General features: G+C 32.9%; 1 protein-coding gene across 1 annotated transcript; it reads right to left on the bottom strand.

The window, feature by feature from the left end:
- Positions 1-2,180: 2,180 nt before the first annotated feature.
- Positions 2,181-24,568, bottom strand: LOC118181533 (pancreatic lipase-related protein 2-like). Its single transcript, XM_035350700.2, has 7 exons — positions 24,399-24,568; positions 21,586-21,884; positions 17,603-17,767; positions 17,029-17,152; positions 9,839-9,955; positions 9,001-9,174; positions 2,181-2,565 (listed from the first exon to the last, which is right to left on the bottom strand). Exons 1-7 carry the CDS (start codon positions 24,529-24,531, stop codon positions 2,291-2,293), a joined length of 1,287 nt encoding a protein of 428 aa, XP_035206591.1. The 5' UTR covers positions 24,532-24,568; the 3' UTR covers positions 2,181-2,290.
- Between the last annotated feature and the right edge of the window lie 392 nt (positions 24,569-24,960).

Here is a 24,960-nt window from a genome sequence, read left to right as displayed (position 1 = left end):
AGAGATAGAGCGAAATTTCCAACTAGAGAGCTTTAATAACTTGCCCTCGTAAACTTATACGCATAAGTTTCTCTCAGAGAGCTTTTGGAGAAAACTATTCTAGGGTCTATTAGCTCCAACGATTCTTGTCATAAGCATTAGGTAATTCTTAAAATTAAAATGTTCCCCAATGATTTCCCCATATCTGTGGTGTCAAAATCCTAATATTGCAATATTCATTAAAATAGACTGAAGTAGACATGTTATTACTTCCTTGCACAGTAGGAAGGAAGTATTGCAATCGCGAAAGTTTTCCGGTATCATATTTCAAAGAAAATATACATTTCAATCGCTCTCAAAACCATTTGAACGATGTTTTTGCGTGACATCTGTAGGTACGGATAGAATAAAGGGCTCTTTTTTCCAAAACGGGTTCCGAAATGGATCAAAAATGCATTCAGAAGAGACTTTTGAACGACGTCTGTACGTACACGTACGTACAGGCAATTATATTTGTATATATCTGGCATAACGCAAACACGAGTAGCCTCAGAACCTTGAAGTTTTGTATATAGGACTGCTAAAATATGTAGTTGTGCACCTCCTTTCTTGCTTGCGATCGGCCACACCAAAAGTATGTATACGCATACGCTCTGTTACTTGGCTTTATAAGCTCAGTTTTTATTCTTATATATTGATAAATTCTGCCGTGTTCGCTTTAACAGTGACTGAATTATGCTGTTCTTATGTTTTGGTTAAGGTTTTTATGCTTTTAGTTAATATGCATGCAATAATTGTAGAATTATGAATAATTTAAACGTTGTTTTAGTGAGGCTAAGCCTGAGCAGGCATATTTGTTTACATTTGAACATAGCAGAATACTGAATTCAGTTTCTGCCCCTTCCGTGCCTTTTTGCCTTGTGAGACCAGAAAAAAATTTGTTTTAGTTTTGTGCATTGAAAAATCTGCCTTCTTATCCGCTTAGTGAATTGCGTGTTTATCTGTAGAAACTGTAATTGTTAATTGTAAAAATTGTTTTAACTGTATTTGGTGTTTTATATTTTTAAAGAAGATATTTGGAGGTTTTTTGTATTTTTGCCTTGCCGCGAATTAAGAACTGAATTAATTGAATGAGAAATATATCTCTAAAGGAATTCGAGGTAATAAATTTAAATGAAATGCATCTAAAAATGTGCATAATTTAATAGGCTGTATAAGAAAGTCATGTGGTGTCCGCATCAGAATTTTTTTTAATGTACCGAAGGGCGCAATAACCAGTGCTCTGTCAGTTTATCTAGAAAAGTAAAGAAATTTTAATAGGCGCAATTTTCGATGTAACAAATAACTCGGACAGAACAGATTGCAAAACCTTTCTTGTTTCGTATTTTTGACATTTTGTTGCCTTTAAATCTTTATTGTCTTTACCAGTTCTAAAAGAGTTTTAAGATCGTTTTCTCAGGCGCATGATCCCTATTGATTCATGCCCGGAAAAACAAAGAAGTAAATTAGTTTGCAAGTTTGATAAGTGCCATGGAAGTGTCTGAAAACAGTGATATTTCTTGATGGACATATAACTGTCAGGATTATTAGAGTATTTTAAAGGAACAAGTAGGCTTGTTTGTTAAAACATTTTATTTCAAATGAAAAGCTGTGTAAAAAGATGATATTATAGCAATTTATAGAGCAAAACTGGAGACAAAGTGGCTTAAAAATCACAAAGTTTGAATATCACTCGCGTCCTCCACGATATCCTAATCAACATCATTGTACCTGCGGAGGTATAATACAGGGCAGAGTTGCAAAGTTCTCCCTTCCATCAACTACTATGAAGTAAAATAGCAATAGAAAGGATAAGAATAATTTTAAAGACTGTAAAAGACTTGTGTCAATCGTTTGCATGAAGAAACAGCAGAATTTGCGTCTAAAGGAAAGCCTATACGTATTAATAAAGAATTACAGTCCTTATGCAAATCTTAAAATTTCATTATCCAGTTCCTAGATGTGTTTATTTAAAGGTTGTCACAATGCCTTCATTTTAACGAGAGAAAAAATTTTCCTTTCATTATATTAAATCTGTATCTATTATAGAATAGCTATGTCCAATTGGGATACGATAATTAATGATCATCTAATTCAGATAATGAGTGACAATGTGAAATTGCATAAGAGAAATTTGCAGTATATAAGAAAAACATGCGCAATAACATAAATAAAAACACTTTATTCTGCACCAAATTTATAAGATTTTTATAAATTTAGCTGACTGCTTTTTCTATACAGAAAGAACTTTTGTAACTTTTCCAAAGTTAATTCACGGCTTTTCCATACAATAAGGATCTTTCCCCTTTGTATCCAGGTAGAAAACCAGAGATTTGCCTTTCTTTGCCAAAATCTTCTTATTCGCAGCATAATAACCCATATTCACGCACTTGCTTCCTTTACAAGCACCGCACGCTCCAGTTTGGAAATCTTTCCAACTGTCACACAGCAAAGCTTGAAATTTGCATTTTGGCTCTTCTAAGCTGGCAGTGAATAGTTTATAAGCTCTTACATGGCTGCATCCAAATTCATTAAAACCTTCGGAAACTGAAAAGATGAAAAAAAATGGATTAAGTAGAAGAAAATACAGTGTAGTTCAGTGGTCTGAAACTCAAATCGCGTTCTGGTTGAATGAAGGATTTGAAATTAGCTAACGAGTCGGATTAAATAAATGAGAGTTATCTCTTTCTTTTCTTTCTTTCCATATAAATATATGTGTGTGTGCGTGAGAAAGTGTGTATGTTGTGTATACATATATATATAAAATATGTATACACAAAATATACTCTTTCATGATACATATACACAAATATGTGTATATGCATATATATAAATAATTATTTATATATATTATAAATAATTATTTATATATATATATATATATAAGTACATAAAAAAACTAATAAGAAATAAAAATAAAACAAAAAAATTATACCCGTCCTGCGCTATAGCTTCCGGATTATAGAAAATAAACTCAAAGCTTCTTAAGTTAAAATTGAATTGGAGTCAAAGCAAGGCAATTCCTCATAAAAGGATGCACTTATTAATATTGTTGAGGAATTGCCTTGCTTTGACTCCAATTTACCTTTAACTTTACAAGCTTTATAATTATACAGAAGAATTTTAGAGGCTTTATGTTTATATACATACACACACACACACATATATATATATATATATATAGTCTTTCTTACGCATAATATTATATGTATATGTGCGTAATTGTTTAATAATTCAGTGTAGATGATCATTTGATAACAATATTTTAGGATTCGTGAGAGAAAAAACACGAGTTACTTTTTAGTCATGGCTGAGATGAATATAAATGTTGCTGGCATACAGATGGGATGCGTAATAGAGAGATGGAGAGTAAATGTAGCTGTTGATTTATTTATCACATAATTTTATTTCTTTTGGATTTTAGGACGCATACTCTCTTTTACACATCACTATGGGCGCGATAAGCACCCACACTTCAATAAACACCTTGTCACCTTTCAAAAAGAAAATGGATGATAATGGAGAAGCACAGAGACAGGAAGACAGGAAAACGTCGATGTGAATGACGTGAGTTGAATCCTTTGTTTAAATTTTAAATGGTGATTGTACAACAACTAACCATATTGCAGGAGACATAATGAGGATTAGTGTTCAAGTGATACACTTGAACGGAAAGCGGATGTTGTTAAAAAATTTGTTTTCATATTTTATACCTTGCACATATATATATATATATATTTTGGCGCCTACCTGCGAATTAATGGAAAAGCCCTTCAATGTTACCTTTTTTTTTTTTTATTGACGGTAGAAGATAATTTATTAGAACAAACAACACAACAAAACCATATTTCAAACAATTAAACTGTATTTTAGTCAAAAATATAATTTAAAAATTAAACATTAGTGTATAAAAAGTTAATTAATCAAACAATAAACGTTTTTGCATCTGAATTTTCACTTTTCTATATTTTATATGAATGAAGGTAAATTTTTTTATGTCTAATTTAGTATAAACATAATTTTCAACTGCTATTAATATAAGTTTCACAAATCTTTCTTGAGACATACTAGTAAGGGATACCAACAGGCAAAGCCAATCGTATTTTTAACAAAAGACGTAAGTTAGCAAAGATAAATAGATAAACGCAATTAAGTGCAGAATTTGGAAAGGATTTTGAGTTTGAAATTTAAACATCTTTAAAAGCACATATCATTAGATTACCCCCCCCCCGCCCAGGATAAAACTGTAATAGTTTTTTCCTAGATCTTCTTTATCAGCTTCTGCTAAACTGTTTATGAAACTAAAACTACCATTGTGCAGTTTTAGTAGCTTATTTAAGCATGTCCATGCAATATCTAAGAATTCATAAGATATATAATTCTAAATTTGTCTTCATGTTTTTTCAGTGATTCATCGCGCTGTTGATACTGAAACGGATGTGTGCTTTGCTTTACTCTGTTTTAATCTGCAGAATAAAATTCACTTTCCTGATATACATCTTCACTAAACTTATTTGGAATTTTAAGTGTATGCTGAGATTAGAATCTGATTTTTACTGCAATAAAACTATTTATTTTCCTTTAGTGGATTCCAAAGCAAGTATAATACTCACAGTTTTACCTTGAAGTTGTTTGCTGATAGGATTTACTGTGTTAAGAACATTGCGTCAAATTTTCACAAAAGAAATAAATTTTAAAATGTCTAGTTTTATCTTAGAAATTTTCTGCTTCGTGTTGTACTGCATTATTAAAATTGTTGTCATTCATTATTTCATAAAATGCGTCGTAAATTTCTCACAGCTGACATTTTCCAGTTTGCTTTTCCACCGGGTACCACCTGCTTCTACTGTGTTAAATTTGATATTAAAATTGGATAACAAGAATTGATTTGCTTAAGGAGCAAAAAATGAATATTGAATTAAAATCCATGAATTAAAAGTTCGTTAACTGAAAACAGTAGCGCGAAATAAAATGACAATTTTGTGAAATTCGGGAAGAGAATAAAAGCTAGCACAGGTAGGCGAAGGTAAAAGCAAAGCTATTTTTGATGAACTGAAAACATTTTGCTTTATTTAACACTGCTTTTAATTTTCTAAGATAGAAGCTGAAGAACCCTCGAAGGTACAGTAGTATGAGTCTCCTAGTACAATTCCTGCAATTCTATCAGCGGAAGTATTTATCATCATAATCACATAACCATTATCAAATTTGGGAGAAATAATAGCATTTAGATCACAGTAAATTTCATACCACTCCATTTTCCATTCTAGCTTAAAATTAAAAAGGTTTATTTATTTATTGAATTATAATTAAAATTAATTTCAATAGCAAAAATAATATTGCCACCTTGGTGGGTTTTACTCGCACAGTCCGATTTTTGAATAGCTTGCCTGCCGATGGTTTAATATATTGTTATTTATAGAGTAATCACTTAACTAAGTTAAAATTAATTATTCATTTTTATATTATTGTATATAATATTCATAAATAATTTGAATATTAATCATTTATTATATTTAGGTAGTACTTACTATATACATAAAAAATTATAGCTAAACCCCATTTAATACATCTTTACATCTTCTCAGACCTGTTATTTTGAAAATACAAAAATTACAGAATATGTTTACACATTCTTAGAACTGTTTCTATAAGGAAATTTAAAAAGAAAGCAACTGTTTCGGAATAAAACTTTCTCCTAACAGCTTATTATTTAAAATGAGAAATATTTTCAAAACGTCATATGTAAACAGGAATGAATAAATTGAATTGAATGATATATGCTTTCCGAAGAGAATTATTCCTATTCCATAATTCAAAAAAACGTCGTAAAATGCACATTATTGGAAATTCTAAGTTCAAAATAAGCAACATTTTTAATCGGAACGAGAAACATTATTCAGGTTCTAATTCTACATAGAAAGAAGACTCCAAACGAATACTCGAAAAGTTGTGTACTGTTTCTAATACATTCTAAGTTAAATCTTTGATAAGAAGAGAGAATTCGTCAACACAGAAATCAAAGTGCAAAGTGTTTAAACACATCTATAACAAAAAATAATAAATTAAGAAACGAAGATTCACAATTTAGAAAATCTAAAACACATGATTCTCACGACCTTTCGCCGAAGCATATTTGCACAACGCAGAACAATTTGGTAGAACTCTGCATAAAATTTATTTCGCATGAGATAAATGGAAATACATTGTGACCCTTGAAGAAGCATGGGTTTATCTAAATGACTGCAAAACAAGAAAGTCTATTTATTCTAGAAAATGAGACACAAAATGTATAAGTCTGGTTAACACAATGCAATTACAATTTTCAGTAAGAAGCTTATGATTGTCGCAGAATTCTCGTACAATGAAATTAAGAATGAGAGGCTGGGGGGAAAATTTAAATTATTTCTATATACTATCTAGAGACCGCTTTACATCCGATCAGAGCTCCCTTTCACAAATTAAAAAAGTAAAACAAAATTACAACTTAAATAAGCCGCAAAAAAACTAGTTTTCTTTATATAGCAGCACACAAAACTAAAGCTTAGCAAGCATAAAAATCTTTCATTTAATTCAATTCAAAATTTTCATCTCCTTCAGTTCTTCCCACATTTATGTTTTGAAAAATAATTCCTTGTTTCAAACGTTCTTCATAATTCTATAACACATTCCCCGTATGATTTCTTTTCCCAGTTTAAATTTAGGTTTCCATATACAGCAATTTTGATTAAATCTATTTATTGCCTATTTTTTACCATTAGTTAGTCTTCCACAGTTTTTTGTTTAAATAAGTTTATGACTTTTGTTTTTATATGGTTTGATTAGGAGAAGATTCTTTCCACGCTATCCAAATAGTGAGGCAGAATAATTAGAATTTTAGTTTGCTAAAATATCTTATTCAGAGTTTTTAATGGCCATCTTTCGCATTATGCAACTGATACCAAAACTCAGGGATGATTTTTGTATGAAAGATCTAAATCTCAATTTAAATGAAATGATCTCAATTCACCATCTAGATCGAACTTGCTTCAGAAAGAAAATGAGGGGATTACATTGTTAAATCTAAAACTGAGGATGGCGATTTGGCAAGATTATGCAGAACTGAATCACGGAGACTAAGACTGGCGACAGTATGCTCGTCGTTTAGAGAAAATCCCCTTTCGATTTGCATAAAAAATAAGGTACTTATTCATTAATATAAGATAGAAATAGTCATTATAATTTATAAGCACTGCATCATTATCACCCCAAATAATGCAATAAATCCATAAACGATACGAAAGACTGTACAATAAAGACCGCCATCTCAGTAGCCTGCGCATATAACACGAAAGAAAACTTCACTGTAAAACTCTGTTAAAACTTTGCAATTCTTTCACATTTGTAGCATTTTGTACAAACAACTAAAGTATTACAAAATAGGATCAATATTGTGGGAGTACATAACTAAGAAAATTATAAACTGTAATTAAATGCATTACATTTTACTGTATTTACAATAAAACAAAAATAAATTTCGAATAAAATTAAAAATTATCAAAACACCAAGATGATGAGATATTTTTGTGAAACAAAATCTGTCAGTCCAGATAATACTCAAAAAATCAAAGATCTGGATGGAAAACTCGGCATCCGATATTTAAAGGAAAAATTCCATTTCTGTATCACATTGAGTTTCAAGGAGCAAAACTTCATTTTGAGAAAGCTATAAGTCATTCTTCGAAAGGTAGAACTGAAAAATTTAAAACTTATACGGGTATTGCGTATACAGCTTTTCAATTTATTCTTGCGAAGTCCTGAAATATAATATGTTGTTGCTTATGCTCACTTGCCTGACGTAGTCAACCCAAGACCACGAAATTTCTTGTAGAAAAGAGCGCTAGATAACGCCTCCCGTTGGCAACAGCCTTGAGCATCATTTAGGTGATAGTGAGATTTAACTCAGTTCTGCCTCAATTTTGATGAAGGGCACCTCGGGGGCGGGACGGCTCCAAAGGTCTCCCACCACTCTCTCTTTCTACCAAACCACACGAGAGGACTTTCGGCTCGTAGCATATTTAGAGTGCCGCCATGCCGCACCGACACGATACATTTACAAACTTCATGCCTTCTTCGGGATTGGAGACCGGGCTCTTCGGCGCGGCGGTCAACGACGCTACTACTATAACAGTTGGGCGGCGAAATATAATATTCAACAACTATCAACCTATGGACAATACCTAAGAATCTTTGGACTTTTAAGGTTTTGTCTCTTAGATAGAGCTATTTTTAAGGGTAAGGACATCATGATTGATAGAATCTGGAAAGTAGTGGAAGAAGAATGGAAATCAATACCCCTGGAAATTTTGCGAAAAGATCTTTTATCACGGAAATCACGATGCAGAATTATAGTTAAATAACGCTATCAGATCGAACATTTAAAAAAGCACTTTGCATTTCAAACATTAATTAAGCAGCCTCAAAGTCGCTCTGAAACTGTGTGTTTCTGCACGTAATCTTACTAGTTTTAAACTGGAAATCTAAAAACCTGAAAATTTCGAAATTTCAAATCATCGATTTTCCGACGGGTTCTGTTCTCAGACATCGCCCAGTATAGTATATCTTTAGAAAATAATATATATTTATATATTTTTTTAGAAAATAATATATATTTATATATTTTTAGAAAATCATATATATTTATATATTTTAGAAAATAATATATATATAGTATAGTATATTTAATAAAATGTATGCAGTCTGATATGCTTGAAATAAAAGCTAAAAAACAAATTGCTGTCTTAAAAAAAAGTTAAGAAGATAATCGAAAAATGTGACAAAAATAATTTCGTCTATTAATGAGACAAAAATATCCTGCAATATTATGTAAATTTGAAGATATTTGTACAGATTAACTGTGTAAAATAGTCATAAAATTTTTACGTAAACAGAGATGAATAGGTTTCATATGTTTGAGTCTATAAGAATTGTTGATATATTTACTATTTTCGCTTTTCCCACTCTTAATGTTCCATATAACGTCAAAGAGTTGACTGGGATCGGTGAGTTCACCAATGATTTTTTTTCTGGCCTCACGAGCTTTTATACATCCTGGCTGATCTTCTCCCCCACTCGGATAGAAATCAAAATGCCCGATGGTTTCTTTGATGCCAAGACCTAAAAAATTAAAGTAAAATTCATACCATGATATAAATATCCCTCAAAAGAAATGATTTTATTTTTATGGGATTATGAAGAGGGATTTGCTTATATGCACACTAAGATTAAATTCTTCGTATAATTCTAAATTGCTGAATATACGATTACTCTACATCGGTTTCTGTTACGGACTTGTTTATAATAAGAATCATTTATTTAAAAAATGCTGCAGTAAAATTTGTCGCCCGAAAGACATTAACATCTTAATACTTAAACTCGAAGTGTTTGATCTTTCGAGGCATTATGCCCAGGGTGAGAAATCAAGGTCTCAACCGTGGCCAGCGACAATACGGAAGTCGTCGTTAGAAGTATTAAATTTCTACATGCAGCTTTGGGGAGGGCATTATAATAATCCATTTAGGTTTAGTTTAGTAAATTTAAACTAGGAGATATTGGAGATTCAAACATCAGATAATACTACTCCTTAATTCATCACAAAATTTAGAAAAGATTATGTAGAAAATATGGTATAACATTATAGGCCCATCAATATATTTGTTTTGCAGTTTAATGTTAGATTGAGAAAATGAGTGATTTAGGAAAGAGAACTGAAACTGATAGATTGAAAATTTCTTTTTTTTTTTTTTTTTTTTTTTCAGATTAACATGAGAAACTTACATACCTTCGAAGCGATTTGGTGCATAATTAGTATGAATGATATCAACAAATGTTGCATCCTCTCTGTCTATTCTAACAATTGGATCAACACGGTTGAAACGTGGACCTGCTGGATCAAGACCTGATGAAATTAAAAATATGAATTTATTTATGTTTGCTGGCAATTTTTGCATTGTAAATAAGAAAACTATGAAGCTGCAAAAACCATTCATTAATAACGCAGTACATTATCAGGGTTTATAAGCAATTAATATACTGTTTCAATAATGTCTTAACTGCAACTGATCGTAAACTGATGATTGAGTTACAGAGTCATAATGCTTTTAATCTAAATGCAAATTTCATATCTGTACTATTTTATGTACAGATATTTTGGCACTGAATGCCTATAGTTCAGTTACCTATATACATGAATCGTTACGTTTCACTACTTCGTTACCCGTTAGAATGTCGAAATGTATAATTTTATTAATTAACGGTATAATTTTATTAATTATTAATTAATGATGTAATTTTATTCATTTAAATATGGATTTTGTTTTATTGGTATATTCAAACAGACTTCTAATATGCAGTTCATATATTCAAGCTCTGTATTATTTGATACAGTCTTCTACTGCCAGATAGTTTTTCGATTTTTCCTATCATAAGATCTTGTTTTCATACATATTTCAAGTTTTCAAAGTGGAAAAGTTTTCTTCATATCACATTCTTTATTCTATTTGTGATTGTACTTTCGTTTTTTCTAATTTGTTGCTCTTGTAAATTTAATTAAAGTGTCTTTTACTGATTGCAGTCTGTTCAGATTGGGCTAAATATGTGCAATTTCATTCCTAATTATTTTTTCTATCAATTAATTAAATTTTTTAATTGTGCATTTGTTCGCTCAGAAACAAACTAATTTTCTTTTACATTTCTGAGGACACCAAAGTTTTCGATCGAACTTTGTTTTGTTCATCTGAGTTCATACGAATATTTTTTTAGTTGCTTTAGGTTTTAAATTTATTTTTAATTTAAATTCACCACAAAAGTACTTATATTTAAAGATTGTTCGCTTATATCAATTTTGCATGGTAGTTGCATGTACTATTTTGTACTCATTATTATTAGTACAACATAGCCTTATCTGAATTATTTGATTACGCTTGAAATTTATTTTAATTTTAAATTATTATTCTTAAATTAGTACAAATTACACTAATTTGGCTTCCTCCTCGACACCTGTTATTTAAGCTTACTGTTTTCATATTACATATATGAATATATATGTGACATATGCACATCTCTGTCGAACATTTGCTTAATGAAAAGAACTTTCTCTTTTTTCCAGAGACTAATTGTCAGTTAGAATTCTGGGGAAAGGTGTTGTGGAAATCCCCTGGTGCGGTTTCCGGACATAAGGGATTTATTAATTCCCCATTCCAGCTATTTCTGATGAGACGTTTAACAAAACGAAAGAAAGCCCTTTCTGTGAGAGATTTTTATGCAGTAAAAGACTTGGAAGAAGACGCAGCCAGCATCGTGGCTGCATCCAGCGGCCATTGTTTGTATTATAGCTGTAATGGTTTGATTATTTTATTTATTAGTATTCAAGAAATTCTTATTAAGTTTTTTAAATAAATATTTAAAAGGCAACTGCTGTTTCCTTTCACCCAACACGGGTGTTCAGACGTTACAATACACGGGTGTTCTCGTTTTCTTCGGTAGCATAAACTAACGAGACCTAAAAGACTGTGCGAGGAACTATCCTCAAATTCTTCCAACAATCAGAAGAATGGTATAAAGAACGCTTTATTAACTCAATATAATTTTCAGTTGGCCTAACTTGGGCGTACATAAAAACCAACACATCTAGCTTAACTCAAAAAGTAACGATAAACTTAAAATTGAATGCAGTAAAGTTAGCCTTAACGGGGCTCACAAGATAAAACAGGCAAGAAAGCTCAGACTCGTAAACGTCGCCTTAAACAAGGCTAATGGCTAGAAGCGCAAACCTATGGTTTTTCAAACCTTTGGGAAAGTAAACATAGATGTAAAACAGTGTTTCTTAAGTTGTGAGTAGCGACCCCCGTGGGGTCGCGGGGCCTGCAGCAAAAATTTTAGCAGTTTTGATATTGCTTTAACTTATCATAATAATTACCAATTATTTTTACATAATGTATCTGAAAATAGGTAAAGATAAGAAAATACAGACAAAGAAAAAAATAAAATGTTTCGACGCATTTTTTTTTATATATTATAAACGTTCATTTTACTTGTTTTGCACGTGACATGTCATTTCGTCTGTTACTTTAAAATTTTCACATTGTTCGATGTCTTAAAATTATAAATTAAAGATAATGACCTAAAACTGCAATAGTATATTACAGTGCAAGTGAAAAAATTGACGGTTTTACTCACGCGTGTGTCGGATTTGCGCAATGCTTATAGGCTCCCACAAAATTTCCCCAAATACACTCATGTCCATAAATTAAGGATAATTCGGAGTCACGCGGAAATCGAACTCTAAAATAAATATATCACTTGTAAAATCACTACACACATCTTCAAGAATCATATGCAAATTTCCGGAAGTAACCAGATGACACCGATGGTACGTCACAATGACGAGAGTGTAAGAGAGCGATGTATAAGGAATAAAGGCAAAGAAGTAAAATTGTTCGCAGGCACTTTATAAGCATTTCAGTGCAATAAACGAATAGTTATGGCACAAAGGACGCATTTGGATGATTTTTTACGTGGTAGAATTATCGGCCGTCTGGAATGTGGGCGTACCCAACTGGAAATATCAGACGAACTTGGAATTGCCCAGAGTTTCATCTCCAGGCTTTGGCAACGATTCCAAGTTGATGGTAATGTGAGTAGACGTTACAGCACAGGTCGCCCCAGAGTTACAACGCCGAATGAGGACCGGTACTTGGCAGTTTCTGCCAAAAGAAACAGGCGGACCACAGCCTCAGACCTGTCTCGTCAGCTCTCTTCAGCCACTGGTACAGCAATTTCAAGGCAGACCGTGTACAGACGCTTAGGGCAGATTGGTCTATATGCTCGTAGAACTGTCAGATGCGCTCCAGTTACTGCAACCCACTGTCGCCTGCGGTTAGCCTGGAGTAGAGAGCATGCATTGTGGACACCGCAACAGTGGGCTTGTATGATGTTTTCCGACGAGTCCAGGTTTAGCTTGCAGTCTGATTGTCGCCGGACGTTGATATGGAGAGCTGCAGGTACCCGTTACCACCAAGAAAACATCATTGAACGACACCGTTACGGTGGTGCAGGAGTGCTCGTTTGAGTTGGAATTATTCTGGGTTCCAGATGAGACGTTTAACAAAACGAAAGAAAGCCCTTTCTGTGAGAGATTTTTATGCAGTAAAAGACTTGGAAGAAGACGCAGCCAGCATCGTGGCTGCATCCAGCGGCCATTGTTTGTATTATAGCTGTAATGGTTTGATTATTTTATTTATTAGTATTCAAGAAATTCTTATTAAGTTTTTTAAATAAATATTTAAAAGGCAACTGCTGTTTCCTTTCACCCAACACGGGTGTTCAGACGTTACAATACACGGGTGTTCTCGTTTTCTTCGGTAGCATAAACTAACGAGACCTAAAAGACTGTGCGAGGAACTATCCTCAAATTCTTCCAACAATCAGAAGAATGGTATAAAGAACGCTTTATTAACTCAATATAATTTTCAGTTGGCCTAACTTGGGCGTACATAAAAACCAACACATCTAGCTTAACTCAAAAAGTAACGATAAACTTAAAATTGAATGCAGTAAAGTTAGCCTTAACGGGGCTCACAAGATAAAACAGGCAAGAAAGCTCAGACTCGTAAACGTCGCCTTAAACAAGGCTAATGGCTAGAAGCGCAAACCTATGGTTTTTCAAACCTTTGGGAAAGTAAACATAGATGTAAAACAGTGTTTCTTAAGTTGTGAGTAGCGACCCCCGTGGGGTCGCGGGGCCTGCAGCAAAAATTTTAGCAGTTTTGATATTGCTTTAACTTATCATAATAATTACCAATTATTTTTACATAATGTATCTGAAAATAGGTAAAGATAAGAAAATACAGACAAAGAAAAAAATAAAATGTTTCGACGCATTTTTTTTTATATATTATAAACGTTCATTTTACTTGTTTTGCACGTGACATGTCATTTCGTCTGTTACTTTAAAATTTTCACATTGTTCGATGTCTTAAAATTATAAATTAAAGATAATGACCTAAAACTGCAATAGTATATTACAGTGCAAGTGAAAAAATTGACGGTTTTACTCACGCGTGTGTCGGATTTGCGCAATGCTTATAGGCTCCCACAAAATTTCCCCAAATACACTCATGTCCATAAATTAAGGATAATTCGGAGTCACGCGGAAATCGAACTCTAAAATAAATATATCACTTGTAAAATCACTACACACATCTTCAAGAATCATATGCAAATTTCCGGAAGTAACCAGATGACACCGATGGTACGTCACAATGACGAGAGTGTAAGAGAGCGATGTATAAGGAATAAAGGCAAAGAAGTAAAATTGTTCGCAGGCACTTTATAAGCATTTCAGTGCAATAAACGAATAGTTATGGCACAAAGGACGCATTTGGATGATTTTTTACGTGGTAGAATTATCGGCCGTCTGGAATGTGGGCGTACCCAACTGGAAATATCAGACGAACTTGGAATTGCCCAGAGTTTCATCTCCAGGCTTTGGCAACGATTCCAAGTTGATGGTAATGTGAGTAGACGTTACAGCACAGGTCGCCCCAGAGTTACAACGCCGAATGAGGACCGGTACTTGGCAGTTTCTGCCAAAAGAAACAGGCGGACCACAGCCTCAGACCTGTCTCGTCAGCTCTCTTCAGCCACTGGTACAGCAATTTCAAGGCAGACCGTGTACAGACGCTTAGGGCAGATTGGTCTATATGCTCGTAGAACTGTCAGATGCGCTCCAGTTACTGCAACCCACTGTCGCCTGCGGTTAGCCTGGAGTAGAGAGCATGCATTGTGGACACCGCAACAGTGGGCTTGTATGATGTTTTCCGACGAGTCCAGGTTTAGCTTGCAGTCTGATTGTCGCCGGACGTTGATATGGAGAGCTGCAGGTACCCGTTACCACCAAGAAAACATCATTGAACGACACCGTTACGGTGGTGCAGGAGTGCTCGTTTGAGTTGGAATTATTCTGGGTTCCAGAACTGACCTGCATGTTCAAATTGGAATCATGACAAGCCAAATCTATCGGGACGTCATTCTGGAACAACATGTACGTTTGTTTCGGGGCGCCATGGGCGCACAATTTGTGTTTATGTATGACAACGCCCGTCCTCACCGTGCAAACATCGTAAGCGAATGCTTTTAATCGGAGGATATCACCCGTATGGACTGGCCAGCATTCTCACCGGACTTGAATCTAGTAGAGCACGTGTGTAACATGCTTGGGCGACGAGTTGCAGCCCGTCAACCTCCTCCTACATGTCTACCGGAACTTCGGAGAGCATTGCTTTATGAGTGGTGTAATATCCTCCAAGATCAGATCGATAATTTGATACTCAGCATGCCTCGGCGTTGTACGGACTGTATTGCATCGTCTGGGAGACATACAATGTATTAACAATCATACCAACCATGTAATATTGGTTTTTTGTAAATAGGTTTTTTTTTTGTAATTTGCTCCAAGGAGACAAAATCGCTATTTTTTAATAATATCAAACATATAGCATCTTTTTTTGCTCTTTACCTTTTGTTTAATAAATAAGCTTTACAAATAAGTCAAATTTGTTTTGCTTCTAATTCTTCTTTTGCCTGATTTTGCATTATCCTTAATTTATGGACATGAGTGTATTAGGGGATCCTGGCAGAGCCAGATTTTGACTTGATAAGGCCCTAAGATATCTGAGATATGAGGCCCTTTATAAGTCTACTATAAAATATTTTAATGCTATTTATACTACATTTTATTTTTTTGCGGGGAGGTAAGCTTTAGCTTGTGTAGCTTATACGTAAATCCGGCTCTGGGTCCTGGGGTCGCTATTTAAAGATATTTTAAGGTACTCACTATCTGCTATAAAGCACAGAGAAAGAAAAATGTGTCAAATAGTATCAGAAAGTGTCAAAAGTATCAATTATTAACAATATTTATGATAATATAAACTTATCAAGTCAATAAGTTTGTACTATCATAAATAGTTTTTTTAATTCAATTTTTTTTTCCTTTAAATATGATGCTTCAAAATAGTGTCTCTTGACGTGTTCCAAAATTGAATGTTAATCGTTTCCTCTGTTGGATGAATTCCTAATCTTTCTTACTTAATTTTGTTGGTATGCAAACAGTGATGGACTGTCGCCAATAGCACGATAAACATTATGAACTGGAAACCCTGCAAAGGAGTTTAATTGGTTAACTCGCTTTTTCTTTTACACTTTACTTTTCTCACTCCTTCAGGAAAGGACAGCGATATGACACTTTCTATTATATAACTCCTTTTTTCGATATTTATTTGTGATACAATTCTATCTTAATCTATAATCATGTATTAATAAAGTACGTGTTTCAGTTACAATTTTTGCCTAAAACCTTTTTGGGATTACAAGTTAATTAGAAATTATCTCGCTTGAAACTGCGGTGGATGCAAGTTAAAAGGAATCATTTTGCTACTTTCATTAATTTGTTGTGAAATTTCGAGGCTATAAAAATGTCTTACAGCAAATTTGTCTTCCTTTTAGATAACTCACCTATGTTGGTGCTGGGAAATAAAATATCTCTCAGAAAAGTTTTACTTTGGAAAGCCGAAAATTTAGAGATTTCTTAAAAACATTTCCAGCTACTAAGTATCGTTTTCATCATTTGACATTTTATGCAACTCGACATCTCTCGTATGAGATGGTGACATGGTTAAGAATGGGACATGAAGCATCTTCAGTCTTTAAATACTTGAATACAAGCATTTCAGAAAACTGCAAATTTATATCGTCTTAATACATATTAAATTATTTCATGATCTCTCTTTCTAATCGTGTGCGTATAACCTCTAAGGTTTTGCGCCAGAATATGGACACACCAAGCTCTTACTAATCGTGTCGAAATAACCAGTTTTATAAAAAGATTTCAGAACAGATAAGGTTTGTTCAAAATACATTTGAGTGGCAGAACAGATTATCATATTTTGCATAATACGTATATGTATGAGTTACCCGTTATTCTTCCAACTTTCTTTGTGGAGTTATTCTTGAACCATTTTCCAGCATAACCAGCTACGTGAGCTCCAAGGCTGTGACCAATAACATGCACTCTCTTAGGATTTAACTTTGTAGCTGCCTGTTATTTTATTAAAAATAATAATTAATAAAATTAATACAAAAGTATATTAATCGATATTATCAAATAACCAAATATTATCCATACGAATTATTGATTTATTGCATATTAGAACATCTTAACATTTTAAATGTGCTTAGAGTTTTTACATTACGATTGCTTTAAGATGCCCCATATTATGAAATGGTGATTGTTATTTTATGAGTCATGACAAATCGCTATACAATAAAACTAAGAAATAAATTTATCAAAGTCGACAGAAATCGAGTTATATTAGAAAATAATTTTAGGCCAGGTAATGCAGCACTATCTGAAATGAGATATGATATCTAACTCGTCTTTTGCAAGTTTTTGGTCAAAGTGTATAAGCATAGCGCCAGTTGAGAAGTAACGCTATCTAAATCTTAACAGGTGCATAAGAAATCTTTGAGACTAGAGAAATATTCTTACAATTAACTTTTGGATGAAATATCCAACTTCTGCTCCTGCCACCCTTGTGTTATCAGAAACCTTTTGATACTCAAGTAAAATATATGGTGGTGCACCTGCTCCTTTCGACCAATTGACTACAAATACATTGGCTTTCTCTCTTTTTATAAGAGCATTCTTGAGTCTCTGTAATAAGAACAAATATATTAATAGTTTTAAGCGATTAATGCATAATAATTACATTACGAAAAACGTTTGGGATAAGAGACTTCCACACACACAGCATTTTGCATTTGCATTAAGAGTTACAATAAAAAATTTTCCTAGGGTAAGCAAATTCGTAAAATGTATTAATGTTATAATAATAAATTATTTTATTGTTATTAGCCTCATAGCGTATTACAGTATTTTTTACTTTTTAAGAAATAAATTAATAATTTAAAAGATAGGATATAAATATCTAAAAGGATAGTAGATACTGATATAAATATCTAAAACCAAAGCAGTTTCAATAACATTGCAGGGGGACTATTTGAAATTAACCAATTATTATAATTCAGATCTTTATTACTTTTCGTTCAGATCTTTACTACTTCTTTTCGTTTCCTGAGCAGAATGCAAATTGAGTTAGAGAATATTTAAGCTGAGGTTTCTGGTTTGTAAGACAGCGTGTTTCTGCACCTCGTGGCCACGTTACACAGTTCCTGCCAGCTGTGATAATTTTGAAATTATTCGTCTTTTGCTGCCGATATTTAAATTTGTTACACCGGTCAGAGTTTGAGACATCTTAGATTTGAATAAATCTCTGAGTACAAGGTCTACGCTTTACACTTGAATTTCATTGTTATTTTAATTACGTCGTCACTTGTGGTAGTTGATTCAATAAAACAATATAGCTATAGAGAAGAAAACGTTTGCAGTTTTTTTGGCTGTTCTGAAATTTCAAGTTTATCTTGGGACGTCACCCACAAGTGTTTGTACAAATCATGCGGCCGTGGTTCGTTTGCATTACGGGAAGAATTTTTGATCAAGACTCGTAACATGGACCTTAAAATCGCAAGAATACGAATTCATAATTAAGCATCCTCCTGGCAAAGACAAATGTGGTAACGGACGCTCTGTCAATAATAAAATTAAATTATTGGAGTGAAGTCAAATGTGCAATGCTAACTTAAAGTATTTTAGATTCTCGGAAAACAGCTATCGCGGAACTGCAAACAGATCCGAAGTCTAAAAATATTTATGCATGCTTAAAACATCCTGACCATTTTGGAAACTAAGATAGGAATGCTATTAGAGACAGAACTGCAAACTTTGAGAATACTGACCATCTTTTATTTTACTCAAGTGACGAATAATAATACGAATTAAAATCGGTTATTTCGGCCAGCTTAAGATTAAATATTTTGCAGAAATTTCTTGGTGCGCTAATTTCAGGCCGTCTTGAGGTAAGAAAAAAACAATTCAAGGAATTCGAGAGGCTGTTTATTTTCCATAGCTGTAAAAATTTTCAACTCAATATGTTAAATCCTGCGACATTTGTCAGTTAGTTTACCATATTAATTTTAGTCCGGTCAGATACATATATATAGCATATAGAATAGTATATACAATACTTTCCCTAGTGAATTCATAGGGGTTTGCATACTAGCTCCTACCCACGTAGTAAAAATTTTAAAATAGTATTTGCTCCTAATCACTTGTATATAGATTTATATTAAAGTATAGAGTTCCACTTACCTTAATTTTGGATAATGGTAAGCATTTTGTTAATCAAATTTTCGAGGATATTTCTTCAGGACTTAGCATACACAATTTCAAGATGATTCCTTGTCGACAGCTATATAATATACCATAGCGGATAAGCATGGACATAGTTTAAATCATTTGCAGGCTATGTAATAAAATATCATCAATGCTGGAATAGCTGCATCAATGAACTTGCATTTGTCTTGACGACGGCTAAATATGATCCTCCGGCGAAACTCTAATTGAGTTATTTCTTAGCAGAAAGTTAATTACGCCTTTAGGCAAATTTATTTTTGTCTTAAAAGATATGTGCAAAATTTAAGATGGCAGACTTACAGAAATTGATTGTTGGAGCGGTTTTAAATCTGGATATCGCTAGGGAAAACAGAAATCTTATTATGACAATAAAAGACTCTCTTTGAAACCGCTTCGCTACCAGGCCGCCTCCTTTGTCTCCATCAAGGCCTTTTCATCCTCTGCGGGAAATAATCAAAGGGGCACCCAAACATCGTTCAACAAGAAGAAAAGGCTGCAAAAATAAAAAAAAAAGAGGAAAATGGCAAGGCACATGGGTTCGAAGGATGTCGCAATCTCCTGTGGTGCCCTCCTCGGGACTGAGAATACAGGTCATTCTCTTTCAAGCTTCCCAGAAGGTACAATGGGAAAGTTTAGTAATACGTTTAAGTAACACGTTCCTCATATGTGACTGAGCTAATAAGGAAAACTGTAGTTATCTGAATGAGCCATATGGTGAAACTTTTAAAGCTAATGTGGATCATATAAAACCCTTGTACGAATTCGTTGATATGCATCTTCTAAAACATGTTTTGCAGGAATCACCTAGGACGAGAAACGAAAATTCATCTGGATATACGAAAAGAATTACCATTGTCTTAGGGCGTGCAAGGTGCAGAAAGAAAAAGGAAGGAGGCGGGGTATGGTGAATGAGACAAAAAAAGATCAAAGTGCGACGAGTCAAATGAAAGCTAGTTCCTGAAAATAAATGTATTTAAAAGGATATATCCCAGAAAATGAAAAGGAAAGGTGAAAAGCTCCAGCAGATGAAGCGATCAACCAAGTGATCAGCAATGCGTATTGGAAGCTCACTTGAACGAGGAATGAGGTGCCGAGAGAGTTTTGCAACGACGGGGGAAATGTACGATTTCACAAGCAGACCTCACGCGGCAAACAGCTTATGAAAGACGAGGCACGATATCGAAGAATGCATCAGAAGAATCAGATAAGGTTTCTGACGGTACATCAACAGATATACCAGCTGATATAGTCCCAAAAAATCAGAGAAAGTTTTCAATTGTGAATTCGGGAGCAAGCAAGTATAAGATTCCAAAATTTCCCCACTCAAACAGAAGTGCACATGGATACTTGAAACTGCTCAGAAGCACAAAGGAAATTCAGGAAGAAGGAAATCAAAATGAAGTTATAAGCCCTTTACATCTAGCAACAAGAAGGTTTAGACTTCTATAATCAGCGATAGCAATATTGATTTTTGCATACTTAGTCAATGAAGATTTAATTGCTCTTATTTTATACATATTAATTATGTGACTGAACATGTTACTCTTTATCTGTTTGGACACTTCTTCCCTGATTCTGCCTCGCTTTTTCTTTCAAACAGTAAGTAGAATAACAGGTGCTGAAAAAAAAACTAACCTTACTAAATTTCAAAAAATGTAAAATAATTTTCATTTGTTTTTTAACGTTTCCACTATCTATTCTGTCTTTAGAAAGACAAATAAGCTACTGAATAAATAAATTATACAACGAAGAAACAAATTAGTGTTTTATTTGAATTTCTGGAATGCTTCTATTCAGTTACTTTTTAAAAAACACGTTGCATAATATTATTTTTATTCCGACTCTTGAAATCTTCATTTCGTTACTTTGAGAAAAACAACGGTGAAATTTGTAGTTTTGATTACCTTGCATTTTGATTTATTATTTTTAGTTTTATTTTACTTTACATAATTTGCAGTTCACAACATATTTTATTTCCACACAGCATTTTTATTTCGAGATTTTGCGATTTTTCTTCCTTCACTTTAATGACTTTATTTTCCTTTCTGTGTACTTGCACTTGACATAGTTTAGAGTACTTAAAATACCATTTCTAAAAATTTAGATTATTTTACTAAATAATATACGGATGTAGTAAAGGAAAGTCTCATGCAGAGGGTACTTGTATTAAAAAGGCATTTCAGAAAATTTTTTAAAATGAATGAATTTTGTTCACTAACCACAGGCCACGGTGAATTGCCATCCCTATAACCATGTATGATAAATATTGATTTTGCAAGTCTACTGAAGCCACTTTTTTTTACATCCCAGGAACTGAAATTCGCGGTTGAAATGTATTGAGGCTCATCTACGTTCTTAGGAGAGTAGAAACGAAACTCAGTACCAACGTTCTCTGGAGAATCTGGTAGGCCTACCAAACCTCTTTCAAGGATTGGCAAATTCCATGGTGGTCTAATACTGAAGCAACCCAAATCTCCATAGCAAACTTCTCCAAGTAATTTTTCCTTAATTTCTTTAACTGAAAATAAATGTTAGTAATGTTAGTGCCATACAAATTACTAGTATTGCAGAACATTTCGTGCATTTAAGTAGAAATAGTTTTTTAAATGTAATTATTGATATTTATTCAAATTTACTGATCTGCGATAAATAATAAATTTGGGTGTATAGATTTATGTAAATAAGAACGCTCCAAAGGAGAATGAGAAAAATCTGAAGTTTTTAAATGTTACAATGTGAAGTTAAAACTTCTATCAAAATATCACTCATTTTTTTTTCATTGCGTGCTTCTCATATGTTGCGTAATTAATTTTTGGTCTATCATACGAAGATTCACAATCCATTCAGGAAAGACGTTTTAAACCCGGCTCGCAGCGAAATATGAGTGACAGGCAGATGCTCCTCTCAGCCTCATCATTTGTCTATCTTCCGCTACAATATCTTTGAAACTAGTGGAAGCAGAATGATCTAGTGCCATCTGCTAGAGGAGACACTAAATTTAAACCGGCAAATCTTTATTCAAACTCTAGTTCCGAATTTACTTATTTTTATTCAACCTTTTTTGTCATTTTATTTTCTTGAAGTGATAGCAGAATCCCTAGAAAGTGTATACTGAGCATAGTTTGGGCACCGTAATAGGCTGTAAATCGCAAACCTTTGGATATACATGCACACAACATGTCCCTGGTAAAGTCTAGATAAAGTAACGTATCCTCAAAATTGATGAGAAGCAAAAAATAGACGTTTTCTGGTAGTCTATTTAATCTATTACAAAAAATCTTTCTACAGGATACAGGCTTTGACAAGATTGTATTTAAATATGCAGCGAGGTTATAAGATATCATTCTAACCAGTTATTTGATGTTAATATTATTTCTTATCAATCTCATTTTCATTTTCCTGCAGAATGTAAATGTTCATCTCGCGCGATATTGAAATTAGATAGAAAGAATAGACTGTTTAAAGAAAGGTTTTAAAGTATAGAATTTGAGTGTGGTCTTGCCTGCTTGAAGGCTACACTGCTAATTTGATTCTATTCCGATTAGAACTCTGCCACTAAGTTTGTAATGCTGACCTTAGGTAAGAGCTAGCTTGTGCATTATTTCAGGTGTGAAACAATTAGGCTCAAGTTATTTACATTAGTTTTAGTTCATCTATTATCTTTGATTTAAGGCAAAACAGTTGGCTTCTGTAACGAACTGGTGCCGAATGTTAACCTTTATTTGAGTTAATGAAAGGATACTTTACATCCCTTCCCTGTCTGTGTGGTACTTACAAGGCCTAGAGATAACTCGATACTTGTATTTTAGACTTTGGGTCTAGTTTATGCTCCCTAAGAAGAAAAAACTCCGTAAAGTAGCTTTTGGAATAAAATCAGTCCGGAATTTACTTATCCATTTCCCAATCAGGGCTGATAGTTACCAATCAGCTTCTATTTGATGAAGCATGTTAACTTTTGTGAAAATCTATGCATAAATAAATACTCATGATATACACAAACATATGAAAACAAATACACGTAGAAATTAGTTTACAGTACAAAAATTCATTTTGTATATAGAAATATGTACATATTGATAAAAATACTTCAGTTCACTGAACTAGCACTAAAACGCTGTAAAACTGACACAAGCTTTACAGCGTCCTTGTTTGCTAGAGGAAACTAAGTAATTTTGTATAAATAAAACTTATGAAAATATGAGATAATTAAGTTAATTGAAACTTATATTAATGTGCATAACGTAATATATTCTTAAGTAACATTTAGTGTCCAAATAATTATTCATGCAAATTATAAATAATAATGTGAATACTACAGATATAAAATTTCGGAGTTATGGAAATATTATATTAAACGGAATTTTGTATTATGCTAGCACTTTGTTAGCAGCACTGATAGCATTTCTTATGCAAGGATGAAGCCTCATTTATTGTATTATTATTACAACTCAAAATATTTGAGAAGCTCTTCTGTAAAATATGAAATGGAAGATATTGACGAATTTGAAGAATCGGCTGAAACCTATTTTCAGCTCTCACCTAGTAGACACATAACGACAAGCAAATACTATTAAAAATTTTCCACACTGCTACAAATTACAATTTAAAACCTGAGAAAATGTCTTTCGAAAACCATAAGGCAATGAAAATTGTATTAATAAATTATTTGAGATTGCAGTGATAGTGTGAATTTTAACATACAAATTATTTTGAGAGAAATGTCAAAACAAATAGAATTTGACAAAAATTGCCATTTATTTCACATGAAGATATTTTAACTTTTAAAAGTGGAATATATCAATTTTTTCCTTCAAAATTTAGCTTCTTAAATAAATATTATAAGGATATTTATAAAACTCTACATGAAACACTATGTACAAAATTATGATTAGTTAGGTAAGATATTAAAGTATATCAAGCAGTTTTAGAATCATATTAAAATAAGGCACTTAACAACTGTAAAATATAAGTATTTAAAATAAGTTACTTAGCTATTTAAAAATAAAAGTAATAAAAATAAAATGTTTGGTACCTTTTGGAATTTTTGGTTTTGGAAGTTCTGGAATTTTAGGAATTTTTGGCTTTGGGATTTTTGGAAGCTTGTCTAATATTGCAGTGGCAGCAACAACCGCTGCTAGCAAAATAACGAATCTAAATGCTATCATCTTTCCGTAATGCAGTCCATTGAATGTATCTGATGTTGAAGAGAAAAACCTGTATATATAAACGGATGATTCTTAACAGGTGCAAACTGATAATGCTGAGAAAAATCAGAAGAATCTCATCTGTCACGTGGAAAGCAAACGCCTCTTAAACCGATTTATCAAAAATTCTAGAATCTAGATGCTGGCATCAATTGAAATAAGATTATTGATTGCAGGAAAGGGTATTATTTTTAACTTTGAATGATATGACATATCAATTTTAAAGATAGCTTCTTACAAATAAAAAACGTAAAATGTTTAGTTAGTTTGATTGTTTATCTCGTTTGATATAAAAGAATCACAAATAAATATATAAAATGAATAGTACAGTATTTAAGTATGAGTATATTGTACAGTAATATTTTCATATCTTTCATAGTTTATAGTATT

Source organism: Stegodyphus dumicola, chromosome 2 (assembly GCF_044657685.1).
Source record: "Stegodyphus dumicola isolate Sdum_Otavi_A_Nest chromosome 2, ASM4465768v1".
NCBI lineage: Eukaryota > Metazoa > Arthropoda > Arachnida > Araneae > Eresidae > Stegodyphus > Stegodyphus dumicola.
This window is presented reverse-complemented; position numbering and strand designations above follow the sequence as displayed.

Bases quoted from the DNA above. Each gene is read 5' to 3' on its own strand.
- LOC118181533 (XM_035350700.2), bottom strand. From the start codon at position 24,531: ATGATAGCATTTAGATTCGTTATTTTGCTAGCAGCGGTTGTTGCTGCC. The intron at 17,153-17,602 runs GTAAGAATATTT...ATAAAATAACAG, and splicing joins ATTTCATCCAAAAGTTAATT to GCAGCTACAAAGTTAAATCC. The intron at 9,956-17,028 runs GTAACTCATACA...TAATTTCATCAG, and splicing joins GAAAGTTGGAAGAATAACGG to GTCTTGATCCAGCAGGTCCA.